The 20302-nt window shown below is 37.9% G+C and overlaps 1 protein-coding gene across 9 annotated transcripts in view; it reads left to right on the top strand.

Annotated features, from left to right (window-relative positions):
* NOX4 (NADPH oxidase 4) overlaps nucleotides 1-20302 on the top strand; it is a 248422-nt gene that overhangs the window by 143552 nt on the left and 84568 nt on the right. For all 9 annotated transcript variants that reach the window (XM_054699596.1, XM_054699598.1, XM_037523119.2 and 6 more), the window contains one exon: nucleotides 13147-13207. In XM_054699596.1, the coding sequence (XP_054555571.1) occupies nucleotides 13147-13207 (61 nt within the window). The remainder of the gene's footprint in view (nucleotides 1-13146; nucleotides 13208-20302) is intronic.

The raw sequence follows: 20302 nt of genomic DNA, 5'->3' as shown, positions 1-20302 counted from the left end.
GTGGGGAACAGAACAGGCAGATCTACTGAAATACACTGCTGAGGGGAGCAGCGGGCAAGTCAGGAAAGGTCTGCTGCTCCAGGAGGGTATCTCCGTGGCTGGGGATCGAACTCAAGCTTCAGTGGCTCCGGTTAACAGTGGCTCCGGTGTCTTAAGCCCTTGCGCCACCAAGGAGGCCCTGTTGGTTGTAAATGTATTTTATTATGTTAAGATATGTTCTATTTATCCCGTTTTTTTGAGGGTTTGTGACATAAATTGATGTTGGATCCTTTCAAATTCTTAGCATCTGTTGATATGATCACATGGTTTTTATCTTTCTTTTTTGTTGATATGGTGAATTAGATTGATTGATTTTTTTCTTTAAGATTTTTATTTATTTATTTATACAAGCACTGGGTACAGTCAGAAGCATGGGAGGGTGAGAGAATTCACCAGAGCCAGAGCAGGGAGCAGAACAGGCAGACTGACAAAATACACTGCTGAGGGGAGCAGCAGGTGGCAGGTGAGGTCTGCGTGCCATGTGGGACCCTCGCTGGCAGCCTAGAATCGAACTGGCAGCGCTGCAGAGGTTGCAGGCAGCTTCACAGCCCAGCGCTCAACCACTGCGCTACCTGAGAGGCCCAGATTGATCGATTTTTGTATTTTTTTTAATAGAGGCATGTTTTATTTATTTATTTGTTTGTTTGTTTGTTTTGTTTATACAAGCACTGGGTACAGTCAGAAGCGCGGGAGGGTGAGAGAATTCACCAGAGCCAGAGCGGGGAGCAGAGCAGGCAGAAGGACCGAAGTACACTGCTGAGGGGAGCAGCGGGCGGCAGGAGAGGTCTGCGCGCCATGCGGGACCCTCCTCCGGTGGCTGGGGAGCAGCCGGGGATGGAACCGGGGCCGCAGAGTCCGCGGGCAGCTTCGCAACCTAGCGCTCAACCGCTGCCCCATCGGGGAGGCCCCGATTTTTTTATTTTGAATCATTCTCATGTTCCTGATGTGAATCCCCCATGGTCATGGGTATGATCTTTTCAATACATTTTTGGATTTGGTTTGCCACAAATTTATTCAGGATTTGTGTATGTGTGTTTACTAGGGAGATTGGTCTGTAATTTACTTTGTTTTTCTTGCTTTGTCTTTTGTTTTGATACTACAGCCATGTTGGCCTCATAAAAAATATTTGGAAGTATTTTTTTTTTCGATTTTTGGAAAGTGTTTGAGTAAGATAGGTATTAGTTCATCTTTATGGCTTGCTAGAATTCAGTTGTGAAGCCATCTGGTAGTGGACTCTTATTTTATTCTGGGGGAGTATTGATTAGTGTTTCAGTTTTCTTGCTTGTGATTGGTTTGTTCAGGGTTTTTATTTCTTCTTTATTCAGTCTTGGATGAATATGTGATACTAAAAATTTTCCCATTCTTTGAGGTTCTAGAATTTCTTAGCTTATAGATATTCATAGTAGTCTCTAATTATCCTTTGAATTTCAGCAGCACCTGTTGTGATTTTTCCTCTTTTGTTTTTGATTCTATTTACTTGAGATCTGGCCCTTATTTTGCTTTGTGAACCTTGCTAGAGGTTTGCCTTTTTTTTTTTTTTTTTTTCAAAAAACAACTAATTTTGTTGATCTTTTGGGCTTTTTAATTCCTGTTTCATTTATTTCTGTTCATTGTTGGCTTTAGGATTTGTTTCTTCTTCTTTTTCTAATTCCTCAAGTTGAGAGAGTAGGCTATTTATTTGAGTTATTTGTTTGTGTGTGTGTCTGTGTGTGTGTCTGTGTGTGTGTCTGTGTGTGTGTGCCTGTATTGTTATATATTTCTCTTTGGGTGCTATTTTTCTGTGTCCCATTGTGTTTTGTTTTTGTTTATGTTTTTGTTTTTTTAATGTAATTTGTTTTTTAAGATTTATTTTTATTTATACAAGAGCTGGGTACAGGCCAGAGTCGAGGGAGGGTGAGAGGATTCACCAGAGCCAGAGCGGGTAGCAGAATAGGCAGACTGACTGAAATACACTGCTGAGGGGAGCGGCAGATGAGACAGGAGAGGTCTGCCACGTTATATGGGATTCTACCTGGCCAGCTGGGAATCAAACCAGCACTGTGGAGGCTGTGTACAGCTTCACAGTGTGGCTCCTGACCCGCTGCACCACCAGGAAGGCCCTCCCATATGTTTTGGATGGCCGTTCGTTTTCTTTTGTCTCAAGGTATCTTTTTATCTTCAGTTTCTTCTTTGATTTCCTCATTACCCTTGGTATTCAAGTAGTGTGTTTTCATCATCTATGTATTATTTTTTTAAATATTTATTTATTTATGCATACAAGAACTGGGGTACAGGTCAGAGCTGTAGGGGATGAGAGGATTCACCAGACACAGAGTGGGGAACAGAACAGGAGGAATGAAACTACCCTTCAATAAACTACCTGTCAGTAAACGCATATAAAGTAGCTTATACATTGAAACTGAAAAGAGGAAACATGCACAAAGAAAAATATAAAGAAATAAATTGACAAAAAATAAAAATGAAGAATACAATGGCAGCAACAGACTAGCACATATCACTAAATAATACAGTACTGAGGTGAGCAGTGGGCAAGATAGGAGAGGTCTGCTGTGCCATGTGGGGAAGCTCCCTGGCCGGGGATTGAACTCATGCTGCAATGGTGCCGATAGCTTCGTAGGTTGCTTCTTAACCCCTGTGCCACCAGGGAGGTAATAAGGAAATCAAATCCTCTGTATATTATTAAATGATTCCTTCTTTGATTTCCTTATTACCCTCTGGCCTTCAAGTAGTGTGTTTTCATCCTCTGTGTATTATTTTTTAAATATTTATTTATTTATGCATACAAGAACTGGGGTACAGGTCAGAGATGTAGGGGGTGAGAGCTGCCTTCTTTAGTGTCCCATTTTCTTGTAGGATTGTTTTCCAACCCTTCACTTTGAGTGTATGTTTGTTGTCTCAGTTTCTATTTGTATTCTGGAGACAGCAGAAGTTTAGATTCTGTTTGCAGATCCAATTACTCTGTGTCTGTTGATTGGTGAGTTCAGTACAATTATGTTTAAAATTATTTGATATGTGCTAGTCTGTTGCTGCCATTGTATTCTTCATTTTTTTTTTTTTTTGGTCAATGTATTTCTTTATATTTTTCTTTATGCATGTTTCCTCTTTTCAGTTTCAATGTATAAGCTACTTTATATGTATTTATTGAAGGGTAGTTTCGTGTTTGCAATCTCCTTGAGTTTCTCTGTCTGGAAACACCTTTATTCCTTCCTCATATTTGAAAGCATATCTTGTAGGATAGAGTATTCTTGGCTGACAGTTTTCATCTTTAAGTATTCAGAACACTCCATTCCAATCTCTCTTTACTCTTAGTGTACAGTGAAGTCTGATTTTCTACCTCCTCAGGTATTCCCATTTTTTTTTTATTGCCTTTTCTTAAGGAGTCAGACAGTTCTTGGAGTGTTTATTTATTTTTTTAAATCATTTCTCTCTGTCCTCTACCAGGGTTCTTTGTATATTTGCATCTTAGGTTACACTGACTCATTCCATTTGATCTATTCTGCCTCTCTGACTTTTTCCTGAGATTTTAATCTCCTCTATTTCTCTTTTGAAATCATGTAATTCCATGTTTACCTTACATAGAGCTTCATTTTCTGTATTAGTTTCATTGATTTCATTTGTGTGAACTTCCATTTGTTTTTCTGAATTTCTGCCATTTCTTTGAATTTCTTTATCATTGCAATTCTAATCTCTCTATCTAATAAGAAGAATATAGCTTCCATTTCTATGATTTTGGGTCCTGGGAATTTGTTCCCTGTGTGTGTTGTATGCTTTTTGGGGACTCATGTTGGCATTTGTTGGGTTTTTCCTTCTGTCCATTATTAGCTTTGGAACCCGGTTGCTGTATGTGGAGTTTCATTTAAGCATGGTGCTCCCCCCTCATTCCACACAGTACTTACCTATCTGTTGTAGCTGTTGTCCAGGTCTCAGTGGAGGCTATGAGACCTCTGTCTACTCTGGCTCACTCTCTGAGTCAGGTCTGGTTTTTCACCAATCTGTAGAGTTGCTGACAGGGATCTCATGGTAAATCAAATGACGTCTTTTGACTTGTGTGATTTGATCTTTCAGGAGGTCATGGGCCCTCTTTTGGTCTGGGTGGGGCTTGGTGGGGACTTGTGAGGTCTTTGGTTGCTCTGGTACCACCACTCATGACAAGAGCTCAGGGTCTCAACAGTCTGAGTGGGCACTGGCAAGCTCTTTTAGAATGTCATGAGGTCTCTGCAGGTTTGGGGAGGTGATGACAGGATCTTGCAGAAGGTCATGTAATCTCTGCTGCTCTGTGTGGGAGGTTTCTTGTGAGGCCTATGGCTGCTTTTGCATGCTCCCCAACCCTGGTCTGGGATCTCACCAGTCTGGGTGGGCACTGGCAGGCTCTGCCCACAAGTTGTGAGCCCTTGGCCAGTCTTTGTGGGGACTGATATGGTCTCATGGAAGGTGAAGAGATCTCTGGCCACTGGGTACATGCACCAATGTGGATATGGACTCTCACTGATCTGGGGAGGGCCTGGCAAGGTCCCACAAAATCTCACAAGATCTTTCCAGGTCTGGACATGGGCTGTCAGGGTCTAGTGGAAGGTTGAGATATCTCCAGCTACTCGGGTACACCCACCACCAATGCCTGTTCAGAAAATATTCTTCCAGTGGTTAATGAGAGCATGTGCTAAAATAGGTCAGTGTATCCACAGCAAACCTGATGTGTAGTATTAAAGTTGACTCTTTCAATTGGTGCATTGGATGTTCTTTTGCCAGGTACCAAAGGGAATATGATTAATAAAAACCCCTTTCTTGACCTACCTCTCCTTCTAGCTGCCACCCCATATCTCACTTTTCAATTCCTTTCCTCTCATTCTTTCTTAATTCCACCAATTTTTATCCACCACTCTCTACTAAAACATTGTCAAGTTTATCAGTGACTATGCTACTGCTAAGCCCAGTGGTCATTTCCAGTCCTCAATCGGTTAGACCTCTCAGCAGCATTTGACACAGCTGATAACTTCCTTTAATGAATCTTATTATCCACTCACTTGGTTTTTCTCCTAATTATTTTGGCTAATTTATTTTTTTTCTCTGTTTCTTTCATCTTTATAACCTCTAAATTTCAGAGCACTCAAGTGTCAGTAATTGAATCCCATTTACTGTTTGATTAAACTTATACCTTGTTATCTCATTCAGTCTTGTTGATGCATTTGTATGTTATCTTATCATAATCCACATTTATTATTTTAGCCCACTCCCTAACTCCTAAAATGAAGGCTCAGATAACCAGTTGTCTGCCAGAAAATTCCACTTGGATGTGTAAACAATATCTAAAATTTAACTCTTGTCTAAAATTTAACTCTTAATCTTCAACCCCCTGAATCTATTCTACCTATAGTCTTTCCCACTTCAGTTAATGCCAACCTCATTGTACAAAGTTGATCAGACTGAAAATCTAAAAATCTTTTCTGCATTTTATAATTAAAACATATATATTCATAATCTTTCCAGAATTTACTTAACTCTACCTTCAAAATATGTCCAACTTTTCCACAGCATGTGGGCTAATCCACTATAGTTTGAGATTCAATATTAAATCTGGGTGGGAGTCCAGCATGAACCCCTCCATTGTAGGCCTACTTGATCTTTTTCTGTCTGTTCTTGCTCACCTAGTATTTAATCTTTATCAACCAGAGAGATATTTTAAAACAAAAATCAGGTGATATCATTTTCCTGTTCAAAAGCTATAGCTTTCACCCAGAGACCCAGAGTTATACTTGATATCTATTGGTTTGCATTTGTATGAGAGAGAGAGCGTGTGTGTGTGTGTGTGTGTGTGTGTGTGTGTGTGTATGTGAATGGAAGGGGAAAGAACATGATTGGAATATACTACAAAAAAAAAAAAAGGAGGATGGCAGGAAATAAGACCACAAAAAATCATGAAGAATCAGATTATGTGGACATTGCAAGGGCTTTGAGTTTCACTTTGAGTCAGGAGGGAGCAGTAGGAGGGTTATGAGTAGATGAATACTATGATCTGGATTACTTATTACATGATAAGTCTGGCTTTTGTATTAAGGTGAAGGGAAGCAGGAGCGAAAAAGCAAGGTGCCTAGTTTGGAGGCTATTGACTATTGTGCTAATACCGCAGGAGCATGATGATGGTTTAGACAAGGTTAGTGACAATGGAACTGCTGAGACGTGGTCAGATTCTGAATCTATTTTAAAGTTAGAATTAACAAGACTTCTTGATAGACTGGGCATGTGGGGAAAAACTAGATTCATGGTTGTCTCTAAATTTTTGTTTATAAAGTGAAGGAAAGGATAACAACTGGGACTACATCAAATTAAAGAGCTTCTGCACAGCAAAAGAGACAGTAACCAAAACAAAGAGAAACCCCACTGACTGGGAGAACATTTTTTGCATCAACACTAATGATAAAGGATTGATCACAAAAATCTACAAAGAGCTGATGAGACTCAACAAAAACAAAGAAAATAATCCAGTCAAAAAATGGGCATAAGAGCTAAAAAGGCACTTCCCCAAAGAGGAAATGTAAATGGCCAACAGGCATATGAAAAAATGTTCAACATCACTTGTAATCAGAGAAATGCCAATAAAAAAAACTGGCAAAAACAAATGTTGGTGAGGATGTGATGAAAAAGGAACTCTCCTACACTGTTGGTAGGAATGCAAACAGGTCCAACCAGTATGAAAAGCTGTGTGGTGGTTCTTCAATCTAGTAAAAATGAAGCTTCCAGATGATTCAGCAATTCCACTCCCAAAGGACTCATTAATTCAAAAGGGCACCTGCACACCTATGTTTATTGCAGGACTATTTACAATAGGGAAACAACCAAGCCAGGGAAACAACCCAAATGCCCAAAAGTGGATGACTGGATCAAGAAGATGTGGCACATATACACAGTGGAATGATACTCAGCAATCAAAAAAGATAAACTCATGCCTTTTGCAACAACATGGATGGAGTTGGAAGGAGTTGTGCTAAGTGAAATAAGCCAGAAAGAAAAAAGAAAATACCACATGGTATAGAGTACAGAGTATAGAGCATTCAAATAAGGGATCAGGAAAAAAAACTAATTATAATAAAATGAAAATCAAAATCATCAAGCAACTATAAACCAGAGAGATTCTTCAAGGGGTGTGAAGTGAGTAGGATCCAAACAGGGGTGGGAAGAGCACAAGGGGCCAAGAGCACAAGGGGTGATAATTCATGGGTGGTGGGAATTTTATGCAGACTATAACCGAGATGAAAAGGCATACATTGTACAAAAAATAAAAAAAAATGATGTAAACAATATATAAAATAAAAAAAAAAGAAAGAAGTTTTGGGTATAAGCAACTGAGGCTGCATTAACGAAGTTAGGCTGTGGTTTGAGCGGGTTCTGGTGAGAATTGTACAGATTCTCAGTTTTGGAGCATGACTTTAGCTGGCACTTAAAGTGATATTTGCTGAGTGAGTGATTACATCTCAGCCCTACTTTCTTCTGCGCTCATTTTAAGTGCATCTGGGGTCATTTTTGTCCGAATTCTCTGGATTTCAAGAATAGTTTCTGACTTGTGCTTGGTAAATCTGAGGTAAATATGGAGGTAAAATTATGCCACTTGTGGATATGAGCACAATTCTTTTTTTATATATTCTTTAAAGATTTATTTCTTTATACAAAAACTGGGGTACAGTCAGAAGCGCAGGAGGGTGAGAGGATTCACCAGAGCCAGAGTGGGGAGCAGAACAGGCAGAGTGATGAAATACACTGCTGAAGGGAGCAGCGGGCGGCAGGAGAGGTCTGTGCACCATGTGGGACCCTCGCTGGCCGGCCAGGGATAGAACCGGCACTGCAGAGGCTGCTGACAACTTCACAGTGTTGTGCTCAACTGCCTGTGCCACCAGGGGAGGCCTGCAATTCTTTATTTTTTATCATAAATTCAGCACCAACTTCCTTCCATTGTCTCTGACTTTTCCCAGTTTTTTTGAGAGAAAGCCAGGCTTGCTTCTCAAGTGGGTCTCCTTTTTGGACCTAATTACACTTCAGGTTTTGGTTTACTAAGTCACCTCTTAAACAACCATCTCACCACATTTCATCTTTTAAAAATATTGGCATATCTCTACTGCTTTTGTTATTCTTCATATTATACTTTTTATATTTTATTTTATATATTTTAAATCATTTTTCATTTTTGCACAATACATGCTTTTTCATCTTGCTTATACTCCCCATACAATTCCCAGTCCCCTTATTTTGACCCTAATCCCTCCTACCTGCCCTCTTCCATCCCCTCCCCCCACATAGTGTGTCTTTGGATCATAGTTGCTTGTTGATTTTGGTTTTTACTTTATTATAATTAGTATTTCCCCTGGTCCTATATTTAGGTTTTCTAAACTCCTGCTATGAGTGAGATCATTGGGTATTTTTCTTTTTCTTTCTGGCTTGTTTTGCTGAACATGATCCCTTCCAGCTCCATCCATGTGTCTGCAAATTGCATGAGTTTATCTTTTTTAGATTGCTAAGTAATATTCCAGTGTATATGTACCACATCTTCTTGATCCAGTCATCTATTTTTGGGCATTTAGGTTGTTTCCAGGTTTTACCTTTTGTAAATAGTGCTGCAGTAACCATAGGGGTACAGGTGTCCTTTAGAATTAATATTTTTGTGTTCTTTGGGTAGATCCCTAGGAATGGAATTGCTGAATCATATGGAAGCCCCATTTTTACCAGATTGAGGAACCTCCACACAGCTTTCCATAGTGGTTGGATCAATTTGCACTCCCACCAGCATTTCAGGAGAGTTCCTTTTTCACCACATCCTTGTCAACATTTGTCATTACTAGTTATTTAATATGTGCCATTCTCATTGGGATCAGATGCACTCTCGTGGTTTTGATTTGCATTTCTCTGATTACAAGTGATGTTGAACATTTTTTCATATGCCTGTTGGCTATTTGCATTTCCTCTTTTTAAAAAGATTTATTTATTTATACAAGAACTGTGGTACAGGCCAGAGGCTGGGGAAGGTGAGAAGATTCACCAGACGGAGCGGGGAGCAGAACAGGCAGAGGGACTGAAAGCACTGCTGAGGGGAGCAGTGGGTGAGACAGGAGAGGTCTGCTGTGCCATATGGGTATCTCCCTGGCCGTCCGGGAATCAAAACTGTTTTGCAGAGGCTGCAGACAGCTTCACAACTCTGCACTTAACCCCCTGTACCACAAGGGAGGCCCTGCATTTTCTTTTTTGCAGAAATTTCTTTTTAGCTCTTCTGCCCATTTTTAAAATTTTTTTTAAAGTTCTTTTGTTTTTCTAAGATTGATTGATTTATTTATACAAGCACTGGGTACAGTCAGAAGTGCGGGAGGGTGAGAGAATTCACCAGAGCCAGAGCGGGGAGCAGAACAGGCAGAGGACCGAAGTACACTGCTGAGGGGAGCAGCGGGCATGGCAGGAGAGGTCTGCGTGCCACATGGGACGCTCGCCTGCAGCCGGGGATCGAACAGGCGCTGCAGAGGCTGTGGGCAGCTTTGCAGCCCAGCACTCAACCACTGCACCACAAGGGAGGCCCTTCTGCCCATTTTTTGACTGAGCTATTTACTTTGTTTTTGTTGAGTCTCATAAGCTCTTGTGGATTTTTTGTGATCAGTCCCTTATCATTAGTATTGTGTGCAAAAATGTTCTTTCAATCAGTGGGGTGTCTCTTTGTTTTGGTTAATATCTCTTTCACTGTACAGAAGCTTTTTAATTTGATGTATTCCCAGCTGTGTATCCATTTCTTTACTATCTTTGCTTTGGGTGATGTGTCTTTAAAGATGTTACTGAGGTGTATGTCATGTACTGTTAACCCTATATTTTCTCTGTATTTTATGGTTTCAGTTCTTATGTCTAGTTCTTTAATCCATTTTTTAAAAAATATTTATTTATTTATTTATTTATTTATCTATCTATCTATCTATTTATTTATTTATTTATACAAGCACTGGGTACAGTCAGACGCACAGGAGGGTGAGAGAATTCACCAGAGCCAGAGCAGGGAACAGAACAGGCAGGCTGATGAAATGCACTGCTGAGCAGAGCATCAGATGCAGCAGGAGAGGTCTGTCACACCATATGGGACCCTCGCCAGCGGCCAGGGATCGAACCGGCACTGCAGAGGCTGCGGGCAGCTTTGTAGCCCTGCGCTCAACCACTGCACCACAAGGAGAGACCCTCTTTAATCCATTTTGAGTTAATTTTTGTGGATGGTGTGAGGTAGTCAGTCAAAGTCTTTTGCATGTAGCAGCCCATTTTTCACAGCACCATTTATTGAACAAACTTTCATTGCCCCATTACATATTCTTTGCTCCTTTGTCAAAGATTAGTTGACCATAAATCTGTGAGTTTATTTCTAGTTTTTCTATTTGGTTCCATTGGTCTGGGTGTCGCTCTTGATCCAGTACCATGCAGTTTTGATTATTATGGCTTTGTAGTATAGTTTGAATTCTGGAAGTGTGATACCTCCAGTCCCCCCCACTTTTTTTTTTCCAGGAGAGCTTTGTGGCTATTCGTGGTTTTTGCTAGCTCCATATGAATTATGTCAGTAGTTGTTCTATTTCTTTGAAGAAAGCTATTGAAATTTTTATTGGAATAGCATTGAATCTGTAAATTGCTTTTGGTAGGATGATCATTATAATAATGATAATTTTTCCAATCCATGAGCAGGGGGTGTCTTTCCATTTCTTTGTGTCTTCTTTAATTTCTTTTAACAATGTTTTATAGTTTTCTTTGTATAGGTCCTTTACCTATTTTGTTAAGTTCATTCCCAAGTATTTGATTTTTTTTTTCAATTATATAAGGGATGGTCCACTTTATTTCTTCTTCTTCAGATTTATTTTTTGTATATAGGAAAGCTACCAATTTTTGTGTTTTGAATTATTTATGTATACAACAGCTGGGGTACAAGTAAAGCTGCCCGGTGTGGGGCACTGTGAGAGGATTTTAAATCTGTTCATCTCTATTTTCTGTTGATTTTGGGATATTTGGTATGAGACTACCTACAGAATAGGTAGATTGACTGAAACACACTGCTGGGGGAGCAGTGGACGAAATGACAGCAGAAGTCTGCTGCGTCATGTGGGTCACCACCCTGGCCAGAGATCAAACTTGTGCTGCAGTGGCTGTGGATAGCATCATAGTGCTGATACTTAACCCCTTGTGCTCCCAGGAAGGCTCTTCATGTGATTTTTAGTTATTTTATAATTTGTCATGAACAAATGCTTACTGACTAATGCCTACTTTTTATTTTGTGTTCTCATTAATTTCCAAGATAGCTTTCATTTTTGATGAATTGTTTTCATATCTCCATGGTTTCCTTATTTCCTTATCTCCCCTCTTTATAGCATTTTTTTTTTTAAGATTTATTTATTTATTTATTTATATTTATTTATTTATTTATACAAGCACTGGGTACAGTCAGAAGTGCGGGAGGGTGAGAGAATTCATCAGAGCCAGAGCAGAGAGTAGAACAGGCAGAGTGATGTAGTACACTGCTGAGGGGAGCAGCGGGCGGCAGGAGAGGTCTGTGTGCCATGTGGGACCCTCCTCCGGTGGCCGGGGAGCAGCGGGGGATCGAACTGGCGCTGCAGAGGCTGTGGGCAGCTTCGCAACCCAGCGCTCAACTGCTGCGCCACCGGGGAGGCCCTTTATAGCATTCTTTTGTGACATCCATTAATTGGTCAATACAGTGAGCTTGAGAATCTTAGAGAGCTTTATATAACCCATTATCCATCACTGAACCTTCAAACCCATTGTCATATTCTTTCATCTGTATTTTAACTTTAGCCTTATTTCCCTTGAATTTATATTGTTGTGTGCTGATTCTACTAATCTTCAACAATTAGTTTTCCTCCTACTTCATTTGATTTCTCCTGCAACCTTCACCCATTTTCTATAACTTTACCTTAGTGGAGATAATGCTTTGCCATAAAATTAAGAACTATATGGTCAGTTGACCCTGGTTCTAATCTCTGTTTTGTCTTGTTACTAGTTGTATAATCTTGGAAAGTTAATATTTTTAAGTTTTAAGTACTCAGTTTCCTTAATTATAACAAACAACTCTCTGGTGGTGTTGTGAGATTTTGAGACGTGCATAGCACTGCCCTTGGCACAGAAGCCACACATAGATGACCCATTATCCATAACCCTTCAGTTAGATGCATTTTCACAATAGAGAATTTTGTGAATTTTAAAAGGTGTGCTTATTCTGTATGTCATATAAGATATCTGGCAGGCTATAACTCAACATTCCTAAACAAATTAGTATTTCTGCAGGAAAATTTTTCTTTATTATGTTTTATATGTAAATATAAACCTCTCATAATTACTCACCCATCAATTAGTTGATGCCACCAAATGAGTTATGAAATAAACTCATTTTTCAGAACTTTTGTGGATGGAGATTGATTGGGATTATGGAAAAATCTGCATTTTCCTATTGTGTACTAAAAATTATTCTCTTATTTTTCTGAGTGTTTTCAATATTTCCTAATTGTGAGGCCATAGATAATTTTTCATACCTCCAATACCACAAATTATTTCCTTCTTCAAGTACTCTGGCCAGTTCACTCAAATTTTCTTTCCAGGAATGAAGGAAGGAAATTAGCTAGAGCTCCTTTAGTAGAAGTCTTCTCATTGGATCTGGAAAAATCAGATAACATTGAGAATTACTTTACCTTTTCTATTGAATTTGTTAAATGTGAAGTATATAATAAAAAGTAGAGTGAAAAGGACACTAAAATCATTAGTCTCCATTTCTTTCTTGGTAAAAAAAACTGTGTCCTCCTAAATATTTCAATTTAGTAGATACTTAAATAAGAATTGTATATAAATGTAATATACTAGCAATTTTAGACAGTATATTTTATTGTTTTATATAAATTATTATGTTTTTAGAGAAATGTGTATTGACTGGTTGGCATTTAATTTTTCCTCAAATTAAGAGAACATCTAGACATTTTAAATCTGTTCATCTCTATTTTCTGTTGATTTTGGGATATTTGGTATGAGACTAAAATTTATAATTGAATCATAGTTTGGTAATTCAATTATTATTCAGAATTGATCCTAGTGTTTATCTATTTATTTTAGTGTCCTACTGAAACCAAAGCAACATTTGGGGTCCATCTTAAAATAGTAGGAGACTGGACAGGTATGTATACCATATAGTTTTAAGATATATACTTTGAAAATAATTAGTGATAAAGTAATATATATACTTGTAGTGGAATTACCACAATGCATGGATATGTACATATGTTCTCAAGGTGTTTTGTTCTCTATCTTTGTACTCTTTTGGCATTCATGTTTTATTCTTTTGTGATATATTTTTGGAATTGGAATTCCTTGAATAATGGTAATTATTAATAATGTATTGTTCACCATGCTGACAAATCACAGGTTTCTGCCTACTTGTCAGATGAGAATGTTTTTTAGAATACATGATTTTAGAACTAATCATTGGTTTTATTCTTAAAATTGACTAATTGACACATAGTTATGAGATAACATAAATCATCCAGTTTGCATATTTCATCTCATGGCATTGTTTGTATAAATAGCTTCTGCACAGCCTCTATTTAGAATAGTGGTCATTTTCATTAGCAGAACTATTGGTGTCATTTTGTTAACTTACTCAATAAATACCTTTTTATTATCTGAGAGCTACATCATATTAATAGTTCTCAGTAAATAAACATTATCTATGTTATATCCCCAGTCCCAACAGGAAGAATGACAAATGAATGCTCAATAAACGTTGGTTTGTTGACTGGTTGTTTAGGTTGGGTACTCAAAGGAAAAGGTGCATGTATAAACATGAATGTAATGATAAGTAATATATTTTTAACTGAATGATATACCAAGAATGGTTTATGGAAACTACAGAGAGTCATAAAAAAGACAGATTAGAATTTATATTCTGCTCAAAATCTACATTAATTGAGTAAGAATTATAGCAATATAGTAATCCCAATACAGTAAGAATTAACTTCAGTAATTAATGGTAATCGATAGAATTTTATATCTAAATGGAACTAGCCCCAGAAAGATGTAATTTTATTTATCAAGGTAGCAGAAACTTCATGATAGCATATTACTTGCTATTGTTCCTGGATTTCTTCACAGTTGTTTTCATTGTCTGTAGCTCATTAAAATAAATGATTGCACCATTGCTTATTTTAAACTTTATTGCACTTAAAACATTTAACTAGTTTTAGGACCTCCCTGGTGGCACAAGGGCTTAAGTCTCAGCACTATGAAGCTATCCACAGCCACTGCAGCAGGACTTAGGTCCCAGGCTAGGAAATTAAGCCACCTGGCACAGCAGACCTCTCCTGTCTTGTCTTGCCCACTGCTCCCCTCAGCAGTGTATTTCAGTCAGCCTGCCTGTTCTGTTCCCCACTCTGTCTCTGCTGGATCCTCTCACCCCTCACACCTCTGGTCTTTACCTCAGTTTTTGTGTGCATAAATAAATAAATCTTAAAAAAAAAAAAACAAAACACTTACTAGTTTTAATTTTACCCTCTTTTCTTTTGTACTATGCCTTGAAGGATAAATAAGATCATTCTGTTTAGTGAATTCAGTTCCATTCAGATGCTTTTCATTAATAGACCTTCTTGGTTGTTGACTTTAAATATTTTTGGAGTTGGAAATAAATGTTAAATTGTCATGCTATAGGGCCTCCCCGGTGGCGCAGCGGTTGAGCACTGGGTTGCAAAGCTGCCCGTGGCCTCTGCGGCGCAGGTTCGATCCCCGGCTGCTCCCCTGCCACCGGAGGGTCCCACATGGCGCGCAGACCTCTCCTGCCGCCCACTGCTCCCCTCAGCAGTGTACTTCGGTCCTTCTGCCTGCTCTGCTCCCCGCTCTGGCTCTGGTGAATTCTCTCACCCTCCCGAGTTTCTGACTGTACCCAGTGCATGTATAAACAAACAAACAAACAAACAAATAAATAAATAAAATACGTGCCTCTTTAATAAAAAAAAATAAATTGTCATGCTATAAAAACCCAAAATAAGTCCATCCCTATTTGACACTATTATTTTTCTAAGTTTTAATTTTCTTAAACAAGGGAGTTACAATTATGGAAAGAAAAATGGATGCATTACTTCTAAAATAAAGGATCCTGGGTTTTATTATTAAAGAGATAATTAAAACTCAATATTAAGGGCCTCCCCGGTGGTGCAGGGGTTGAGCGCTGGGTTGCGAAGCTGCCCGCGGCCTCTGCGGCGCTGGTTCGATCCCTGGCTCCCACATGGTGGGCAGACCTCTCCTGCCGCCCGCTGCTCCCCTCAGCAGTGTACTTCGGTCCTTCTGCCTGCTCTGCTTCCTGCTCTGGCTCTGGTGAATCTCTTACCCTCCCACGCTTCTGAGTGTACCCAGTGCATGTATAAACAAAACAAACAAACAAATAAAATAAATAAATAAATAAATAATACATGCCTCTATAAAAAAAAAAAAAACTATTAAAACTCAGTATTAAAAGCTGTAGATAAAGGAAATGCCCAAGAGGTGTTTAACAAGTTGAATATCAGAATTTTAATTTTCTAAACTAACTAACATTTTATAGTGATTTTTCCTTCTCTGAAATATGTTCACCTGCACAGATATTGTTGTCTAACCTTTTAATTTACTGAGGCCTCTTTTTTTTGCATCTCCTAAGCATGTGAAAGACTCTTTAAGTTTAGAAAACTCTTAAAAGCTCTTAAACACAATTCATGTGTTGAAATGATGCTGGTACTACAGGGTGTAAAAAATGAATTACAAAAGTAGATTCCCCTTTGAATTGAATTAATTTTATGCCACTTCTAGAATAAGTTATGCTTTCTAACTTCAAAAATTTGGTCACTGACTGCCTATTGGTTTGATTTTCATTCTGTCTGGAAATGTCTTATTAATTTATTCATAGATATCATTACTGTTGAATAATGTCTGATCATGTTACTCTGTTGGTCATTTTCTTGTTTTACATAGCAACTAGTTCCAGAGGTCCAATTTTTACTACAAAAGCATTATATACATAATGTATACAAGCAATTAATTTAAAAATTTGACATTTTTTTTCTTTTAATAATTAATGGATAATATGTCTTATACAACATCTTTTCCTTGAATCTTGGATGTTAATGTCCATGAGTTTTAATAATTTATTATAGTCATAACAAATGTTTTCCTTTATCATTGAAAGCAAAATAGAGCCAATAGAATTGATTTGCCTTAATCACTTAATAAACACTGTGAATACAACATAGGATATTACATTACAAGTGATCTTGGATAGAGCTTTAATTAAAAACTACACCAAAAATGAGGCGATAACTCTATTATTAATGTATTAGCTTCACATATCTCATACTTTATCTTGTAAAATGCACATGAAAAGATTAATATAAAATATGGGTAAGATATTTAAAGTTTTTTTTTTTGTTTTGTTTTTGGGAAACAGTATATCAGAAAATGATCACACTCAATTATAACAATGTTATTCATTTATATGCAAAGAAGCTCAAGCAGCAGATATGAAACAGTAATAAAAGCTCTCCCAAAAAACAAAAGCCCAGAACTACATGGTTTCACAAATGAGTTCTACTAACTATTCAGAGATGAAATGGTTCCTATCCTACAAAACTTTTTCAAAATATGAGAAAGAAGGAATACTGTTAAATACATTTTATGAACCCAACATTACACTAATATCAAAATAAAACAAAGAAAACTGCAGACCACACTCCCTAATGAACACACAAGCAAAAACTCTCAATAAAATTTTATCAATTCAACAATGCATCAAAGGACATCACAACCAAGTGGGATTTATTCCAGAGATCTAAAGATGATTTAACACCTGAAAATCAAGTAATATAATTCAACACATCAACAAAAAGAAAAATAAAAAATGTGATCATATCAATGGATATTGAGAAAATATCAGTATTTGATTATGATGAAGCCCCTTGAAATTTTGGGGATAAAAGGGACATACCTTAACATAAAGTCATATATGACAAACCCAAGCTAACATCATTCTTAATGGTGAAAACTGAAAGCTTTCCCTGGAACAAGACAATGATGTCTGCTCTAAACACTGCTTTTTCAATATAATACTGGAAGTCCTAGCTAGAGCAGTTAAGCAAGAGAGAGACATAAAATGAATCTAAATAAGGAAAGAAAAAGTAAAACTATTATTATTTGCATATGATATAATGATACATAGCAAAAACCCTAAAAAATCCAGAGAAAATAATTGTAACAATAAAATAGTTTAGTGAATTAGCAGCTTACAAAATCAATGCACAAAAATCAGTAGACTTCCTATATGCAAACAATTAGCTGAGCCAGGAAAACATTAAGAAAGCCTCCCATTAGAAGGGACTAGGATCAAAATAAGGGAGGTGGGAATTTTACAGGGACGATAACCAAGATGAAAATGCATACATTGTACAAAAATGAAAAATGATGTAAAAACTACATAAAATAAAAATGAAAAAAAGAAAGAGGAAAAAAAAAAAGAAAGAAAAGAAAGCCTCCCATTTACAATTGTACCAAAAAATTAAGTACCAGGGAATAAACCTAACAAAGGAGGTGAACGACATATTGTCCCAAAACAGATGATTGAATCAAGAAGATGTGGTATATTTACACATGGAATTTTATCAGTGATCAAAAAAGATAAATTTATACCATTTGCAGCAACATAGTTGAACCTGAAGGGATTATCTAAGTGAAATAAGTCAGAAGGAAAAAGAAAAATATAAGTGATTTTACTTATAGGTGGAATATAAGGAAAATGAACAGAGAGTCAGGAAAGACAAAACTCACAGGCAAACCATGGATCTGAGGCATACAGCAGAGAAGAGGGAGGGAGTAGGATCAAAACTGGGGAAAGAAGAACACAAGGACTATGGTTATTGTTTACAGGAGCTGTGGTGATAAAAGAATTATGGGGAATATGCTTGAAGGGAGAAATCGATTATTGTACAGAAATGAACAATGATGTACTAAAATGAAAAAATAAATAAAAAACTAATATTATTTTTATAATAATATATTTTGGATTAATTATGGCACCAGCCTTCTAACCTGTGTGTGTGTGTGTGAGAGAGAGAGAGAGAGAGAGAGAGAGAGAGAGAGAGATCCAAAATAAACTTGAGTAGGCTGACATATTTGAATAGCACAAATCATAATTGGATGTATAAAATATCATAGGTTTTACATAGTTCATATTCACACAGGGTATAATTATTCCCAACCCATAATAAAAGTGAATTATCAATAGCTGCATCTACAAAGCAGTGACTAGAAGTCTCTTTTTCTTGTTGTTGCTGAGATTCACAAATTACAATGGTAAGTCATTTGTGGAAGATAACATTTACATTATTTATTATTCTATTTGTTATTCTAACTAATATTCAATTGCACTATGTGCCCGACACTGTACTAGACTCTGAAGATACAGTTTTGACCAAAACTGAAATCTCTGCTTTCATAGAGATTGTTTTCTATTCAGTAGAAACCTCCAATAAACAACAAAGTAATTGATATAGGTGTTAGATAGTGATAAGTACGATGAAGAAAAATAAAGTATGGTAGGTAGTAAGAATATAATGCTACTTTAGATAGGGTATTTATATATAGACTATTTTTTTTAAGATTTATTTTTATTTATTTATACAAGCACTAGGTACAGTCAGAAGCGCAGGAGGGTGAGAGAATTCACCAGAGCCAGAGCAGGGAGCAGAGCAGGCAGAAGGACCGAAGTACACTGCTGAGGGGAGCAGTGGGCGGCAGGAGAGGTCTGCGCGCCATGTGGGACCCTCCTCTGGTGGCCGGGGAGCAGCCGGGGAGCAGCCGGGGATCGAACCGGCGCTGCAGAGGCTGCGGGCAGCTTCGTAACCCAGCGCTCAACCGCTGCGCCACCGGGGAGGCCCTATATAGACTATTTTTTTTTTAAGATTTTGTTTATTTATGCAAGAACCGGGGGTACAGGCCAGACGTGCAGGAGGTGAGAGGATTCACCAGAGACAGAGTGGAGAACAGAACAGGCAGACTGACTGAAATACACAGCTGAGGGGAGCAGCGGGTGAGACAGGAGAGGTCTGCCTCACCATGCGGATTGCTGCATGTCTGGCGGGGATCGAACTGGCACTGCAGAGGCTGCAGACAGCTTCACAGCACGGCACTCAACCGCCTGTGCCACCAGGGAGGCCCATTACAGACTTTTTGAATAGACATGTATGTACATAAGGGAAGTGAGGGAGACTTCAGGAAGCATGTTGGTGCTATGGAAAGAGCAAGTGCAAAGTACCTGAGGTTGGAAAACCTTTGGATATTCAAAGTATAAAAAGGATGCCAGTAGGGCTGGAAATAAACTGTAAGTGGGAAAGTAGTGGGAAGTGAGATCAGAAAGGTTAGGTGGGGAATCATTGCAGGCTATTGGAGGACTTGAATTTTAATTTTAGACAAAGGGTATGGTTTTGAAATATGTATTTGAATGGTTATTTATTTTGTTCTAATGTGAACTACCTTGAGGTTGACAGATTGAGATCTTTTTTGAAGAGACTGACTTTGGAGAGGAGGAAAAGTTAAGAATTGTGAGCATCGTAGATAACAAGTCAAATATTTTAGAAGTGGTCAGGGTAAGATGTATCATAATTTCATCCTAATTTTGGAGACACTTTTCTGTGATTCTGTTTCCTTCCATATGGCCTTGTTTTATGGGATCTGATAAGCTTACATGACTCATAGCCTCCATGGATGGTAGTAGCTTCCTGCTACTTTCTGTATTTATTCACTTTCTTTAGTTTGGCTTCTCAGGTCATCCCTCACCTCAGTCAGTAGTTCCCTGTATTAAACTCCTAGATAATTTAAATTCCAGTCATTCCTGGTTTGGGCTTGTCTTAGGTGAAAGATCAGCAAAAGCTCTCTGGACAGAGTATTGAATCTGGAGTAGTAATAAATGGGGAATAACATTTCAGACAGACAAGAGGAATTCTAAAAACCTCAAAGCTGTTAGATGTTTGTGTTCCAAGATCCAACAATATGTACAGTGTTGCTCAGGCTGAGTAAGTGGAATGTGAGAAATAAAGTGTATACCCCTGGGCTGGATAAGATAGATATGCACAAACTTTACTATAAAGTCTGTAAATATAAGTTATATGTAACACTAGTGTGCAGTTTTATTAAAAGTACATTACAGGAAAGCATTTTAGGATTTTGTTTAGGGTATGATTAAACAAAATTTATTAAAATA

This window comes from Talpa occidentalis, unplaced genomic scaffold (assembly GCF_014898055.3).
Source record: "Talpa occidentalis isolate TD23 unplaced genomic scaffold, MPIMG_talOcc4v2.1 talOcc4.3, whole genome shotgun sequence".
In the NCBI taxonomy this organism is placed as follows: Eukaryota; Metazoa; Chordata; class Mammalia; order Eulipotyphla; family Talpidae; genus Talpa; species Talpa occidentalis.
The sequence above is the reverse complement of the archived record's forward strand: the minus strand, read 5'-3'. Positions and strand labels throughout refer to the sequence as shown.